A 6,000-nucleotide genomic window follows, 5' to 3' on the forward strand; every position below is an offset into this window, starting at 1 on the left:
GTGATTGACTTGTGGGTTTTGCTGAGTGAGGGTTTCACCCAACGAAGGTAATGATCAGAACGGCTACAATAGGAATGGATGTAGGGCTTTATCTGGCTTGCTGCCCGTACCCATCACCACCTCCTTAGACCTGCCAATTTTACCTTTCCTACCCTAAGTAGCACAGAAAGTGCTGCTATTCCTGTCTACTAGATGCTTATGAGGTACCTCAAGTTACAGAAGAAGACCTTGACAAATAGGTAGCTGAACATAGCTGTTCTCAAGTCCTACCTCCATGGCCTAATTTTCTCCTAAGCCCATTTGTTACTCCTGATGTGAAAGTGGTGGAGTTCTCCGTGCCAAAGGGCGGTGGGAGATGGATGATCTGAGAACAAAGGCGATACTCACGTGAGTTTCTTTTGAACTGTTTGCTTAGGTGCCACCCTGTGTGTGATTTGCCAGGATCGCAATTCTCTCCGCCAAACTGTTGTCCGGCTGGAGCTGGAAGACGAATGGCAGTTCCGGCTGCGGGATGAATTCCAGACTGCCAATGCCAAAGAGGACAGACCACTTTTCTTCCTGACTGGACGACATATTTAATTGAAAAGAGACACATTTCCTGAATGACACAAGACACTAATTACCACTATCTCATGAAATTACTTTTGAGAGGTTTTGCTTTCTGAACAGAAACAGGACTGTTTTCTGCTGTTTATTAGAATGATATCTAATCAGGCAGTTTAACATCATATCTACATTGAAGTGACTTTTCTAATTTAATGTTCTGATGGAAGTCATCCCTAATACCTGATAGAGACACAGAGGGTGGAAAGCATTTTGTGTCAGAAGAGGGGTCAATGAGTGCACTTCTGTGACAAAGAAGACCACATGCAAGTTCATAATGAAAAGTTTTAGTAAACTTTTTGTACATTCCAAAAATAGGAAATGTAAATTTAGGAGCAGGTTTTGGTTTACAAGTCTTATGTATCAAAGTTGGCATAGGGCAACAGGAGTTGTTACAGTTCTGTAGCATACTGCTACTGATTGAGCCAGGTAGGCTTTTATGAAGATTTGTAAAGTATAGTTCTTTAATAGTAGGAACTCAGTTGGAGCTTCAATTTTTGGAATAAGTGCCACACTGGGTAGTTTTACCATGCAGGACTGTTGGAGTAGAAGCATAATTATATGTCTGGTTTTATTAGCGTAAGGAGGAGAGTTAACAATGATGGTAAAATGAGATCTGAACATTTAAACCTGAAACTGATATTAACTTGAATAACTGAAGGCATCAAATGGTGGGACTGACCTGCAAGTGATTTATTTCATCTAGAACAGTGATGTTTTGTGACTGAATTGTAGACTGGCTGTAGACTTCAAGCTGAGCCAAGTGCACTCAGGAAAGCAGATGAGATGGCTCTAAAACACTCCCAAAACACTTTCTGGGGATATTTTCTTGCCAAGGTGCTTCAAAGGAGTGAGAAAATGGAGATTACTTTACTGAGAAATTCAGGTGAAAATCTAAAACCATGTTCTAAAATGGCACCGGGCATTGTGATATTTCGTACGCTCTAAATGTGAAATCAGTGGTCACTGTCTTTGTCTTGGTGTTTGGAAATGCTGTCTAAGTTGCAAACTTCCTGTTTGTCTTTATAGAATCAGTGCTAACATCACTCAGTCAAGGTGCAGGAAAGATGAGTATAGACATTGTCAGAGGCCATCTAATATTTGGGCAGACCCTTCTTGATGGATACACCAATGGGGGGGATCATTGTCTTTATACAGATGAAATGCTTTTGGGTGGCTGAGTCTGTTACAGTACTGGCCTTGAAACGCAGACATTGGTAAGACTATGCCAAAGAGCTAATTTATGTTATTTTACAGAGAAAATGTAAGTTCTGTGAGTTGTGAATTCTGTAAGAGATGTGGATTGCTATCTACAAGGCAACTGCTAGCAATCAATGTGCTTCTATATTTCATTGTTCTTGTTTCAGAGTGAGAATTCACTTTAAGTTTTGTGAAGGAAGGTGAGCATTGTCCTATGTAAATAATATTAACTGTTCAGTTTTCACCAGTTGATTAGTTAATTTAAACTTTTTTTAAGGAAGTGTGACATTTATATCTAATCCATCCTTTATAAATAAAGTTCATACTGCATGAATGTGTGTCTTGGTGATGTACTTGACCAACAAGTACACACATCTTTGTAGTGGAAAAAAACAAAGGAGAAGTGTTGACTGAAAGGAGTTAATATAATTAAGGAATGACCTGAACTGATCAAGAGAAAATACAGTACTACTTTAATGACCTATGACACAACACAGCCTCAAAGGTAGAACAGTTTTGAGAGAACTCAGATCTAAAGACAGTGGGTTGAAATTTCCTTTTCTGTAACCAAATATTTAATTTATACCGAGTGTCCATTAATTTTTTCTGTGTTTTAGATCTGAGATTTGCTTTGTCAGTCTTTAGACATCCATTTTCTCCAAGAAACTAAAAAAGGCCTACAGTACAAAATAAAAAAAAAAAAAATAAAAATAAATCACATCCTTTCTTAACATCCTCTTTTGCCAAAGAGGCAACATCCTCTTTTGCCAAACATCCTCTTTTGACAAAGTCTTCAAAACTGTGACAAAATACAGCTGGTAGTCACCTGAAGCCATCATACTCCTGAGTGTTGTTCCAGGTTAACCTTTTTCTCCATGAGTTACCTACATACTGTGTCCTGTCTGCAGGATAGGAGTCCCAGGGCCTGGCCTCAGCAGACCTGTGTGTACTGTGTGACCAAGTGCAACCATTCTCCATCATGGACTATATATATGAGCAAATTGTATGTGGTGAAACTTGCATGCACAGGCCATTGTCTGGAGCGCATCCTGTAATAAGACCAGATATGCCCTTACTCTGTGACCAAAATGCAGGTACTTCCTGTCATGCTGTGGGTTCAACTATGCCCCCACATGGTAGAAAAACACAGCATTTTGTTCACAGGATGCCAGAAAATGATGGTGGATGACTCGGGGAGGGACACCCTCCAGAGCTCCATCCAAAAGTTTCTTCATCCCTGACCTAGCTTACAAGCTAAGCCCCCCTAGAGCGTAAGCGTTCATGGAGAGGTCAATGTAGGATTTGTGTCCACCTGGGACTCTGAGGTGATAAAGCAATACAGATAAATAACAATGATAAATTAAAGCAAATCTGTTTGGGTGGGACTGGCATCCTGTGCTGCAGCTCTTGGTGCTGTAGTTCTTTACCATACGTGCATATGTAGGGCTAGGAACCCAGGTCCCAGCTCCACACTTCTCTTGTCTTTCTTTTGTGACAAGGAATTACTGGCTTTCAGTCTTAGTGATCTTTGTGAGAAAGCTTGGCCCATGCCCATTATGCACACAAATCTTTTAAGTATTTCCTTTCTGTCTTTGGATGTGGCAAGAAAGTAGAGCCCTCCATCCCAAGGATTCACTTGATAATGTGATAGCAAACAAACTTTTTATAGCCTCTACCTTCTTCTCTAGCACCTTCCATGCTTTCTGATTTAGTCATCCACAATTATCACCTGCAGATAGTATTATTAGCATGTTCTGAATCGTGTGTCAGAGACTGAAGTAGTTTATGATTCAGCTTCTGCAAAAGACAGAGTCCAAATATAGAGAAGGTTATTGGAAAGGTGACATTATTTTCCTTCCTACCATCCTCTCTTCTCTATTAAAGCACTCTTCACAAGCATTTAAGCACTAATGTCTGGTATCTAATCACTAGAGGATATAAGGGATTTCATCCCTCCCTAGCAAGTGCCTCCTGTTGTGGTGGTAGGGAATGTACTGATCTCAGCTCCCACTCTGCATCTAAAAGCAGTTGCTAAACATTGCCTGTGAGTGGGTTGCTTCTCAAAGGCTTTTTCTGTGACACTCTGTGGTGAAAGGCGTCACTCACACAAAGAGGTACAATAAATCCAAAGGAGGGTGAGCTCTACAGGGTAGAAAATTAAGAGCAAGTGAAATGAGGGCTATGAACAGAGCCAGCAGTATGGAAGAAGCCGGGGGCAAGTAGAGCTCCTGGCTGATGAGGAGGTGTTTGCAGGGGCACAAGGACCCTGGGCAGGGACTGTGTGCAGTGTGAAAGAATCTGGATTTCCATGGCAGTTGGAATTCATGTGGGTGTCATGAGCACCCAGCTCAACAGGACCCACCATCTGCCACGGGCTGCTGGTCTGGTCTGGCTGTGGGGGTGAGTGAGGATTGCGAGACATCACTCCTTCCTGGGATCCATTCCCCAGCCACTACCACAGTGCCTGTGGCAGAAATGACTGTGCCAGAGCTGTTTCTCAGGGTGGTAAAGCATTGCAGTTATTGTAAACCCCAACCTCTGCTTGCATCCTTCTGCCATGCATGGCTTGCCCAGAGAGCACAGCCCTGCACACTGCTGGACAACCATAGCCCCAGGCACAGCCTCTCACCACACTACACCACACACCACACCCAGCTGCCCTGCTGCCTTTCCACCCTCCCACCACAGTCCTCCTCTCCCACATTGTCCCCTCAGCAACCAGTCTTAATATTTCATCAGCTACCACTGAAATACGGTGGATATATTGGTGTGGAAAAAATCCATATTCTTCCCTTTTTCCTACTTCCTTAATGGTACAGCTCTTCAATGAAAAGTAAAACTAGTCCCATACATCCTCTGCCTGTTGACTGTCTTCTGTCCCTTATCCTTGCTCCAGTCTATACCTGAATAAATACTCAGTGGTTTTGGTAGTTTGCAAATGTTTTTATAACATTTCCAGTCCTGTTTTGACAGCTCCCAAAATAACCATTGATGATTGTGAGCACACAATTCTGGCAGTTTTGAGGCAATAGTCCAAACGCTGACATTGCCCACTGCTGACATATTATTTGGCAAGGAAGTGATGGGGTGTCAGTGATATAACAGTGAGACTGTGATGTGAGAAAAAGATGTTGGGAATCAACTGCCATGATTTTAAGAAAGAACTCATAAAGCAGTTTCATACATAAATGTGGTTTTGATTAAAATCCTCAAGGAAACAGAAATTTTTGATTTAGATTTACATAGAAATATAAACAGAAGGAAATTTCTCCACACTTTTTACATAACCAGTGTGTTGATTATGCACTTAAACCCTGAACATACTATGGAGTATTATTCTGTCAGTGTGAGCTGTGGTGCTGTGGAAAATAATGACTGGCAACATTAAATATTTTGGAGTGATTACAATTTTTTTTCCTTCTCATGATACAGCACTTGCAAATGCTGTTTATAAAAAGAAATTGGCTCCTCTTTAACCTGTGTCATGTATTGAAATCACAGGACACTGTTTAAAACTGGCATCAAAATTTCTGTTTATACTTAATAATTATCCAGTGAAACTTGTTGCTAGAGGATCTCACAGAGGGTATGGACTGAGCAGGAATCTAAAAACTGATGTGAAGCCTACATGAACTGTGAGTCTGAGAACATTCTCTGTGAATGCTGTATCAGCTACTATTCCACATTTGTCTTTGGTTGAAAACACCAACTGGGGAAGTAGCAACAAAGTTGTGAAGTCCTGAGAGTGTGAAAATGGGAAGGGAGTGAGGGAGAAGCAGCTGCTGAGGTTGTTGGGGAACACTGGGAAAAAGGCAAAGAAACTGTGGCTTGGCTGTGTGGGTGTGACAGCAAGGAGGTGGGGTGGGGAGCAGGTTGTGGGGATGGAAACCTTGGGAAAAGTCTGGGAAACATTGTCATAATTTATGAAAGTTATAGAGAAAGGTCCTTTGACATCTAGTAATTATTCCATTGATGGGTATATTGATCAGAAGTGTTTGGTGATGGTCACCCTTGGACATGGATACTGGATGCATTGATCTAGAAACAACAGCCACTGGATACATTGATGTTGCACAGGAGAAATGACCACACTTGTTAGTGCCTCCTGGTGAAAGCAGAAAGATCCTGAAATCGGATGGCATAGAAAATGACAAAGGCTTCAGGAATACAGTGTGCTGGGAAAGATGCACACCCACT

At 41.7% G+C, this 6,000-nt stretch overlaps 1 protein-coding gene across 4 annotated transcripts in view; it reads left to right on the forward strand.

Moving 5' to 3' along the window:
* GREB1 (growth regulating estrogen receptor binding 1) overlaps positions 1 to 2,133 on the forward strand; it is a 90,132-nt gene extending 87,999 nt beyond the window's left edge. For all 4 annotated transcript variants that reach the window (XM_069011607.1, XM_069011606.1, XM_069011609.1 and 1 more), the window contains one exon: positions 416 to 2,133. In XM_069011607.1, coding sequence (XP_068867708.1) covers positions 416 to 579 — 164 coding nt within the window. In that variant the 3' untranslated portion in view covers positions 580 to 2,133. The remainder of the gene's footprint in view (positions 1 to 415) is intronic.
* The last annotated feature ends 3,867 nt before the right edge of the window (positions 2,134 to 6,000 follow it).

The sequence above is a fragment of the Aphelocoma coerulescens genome, chromosome 3 (assembly GCF_041296385.1).
Source record: "Aphelocoma coerulescens isolate FSJ_1873_10779 chromosome 3, UR_Acoe_1.0, whole genome shotgun sequence".
Taxonomy (NCBI): Eukaryota; Metazoa; Chordata; class Aves; order Passeriformes; family Corvidae; genus Aphelocoma; species Aphelocoma coerulescens.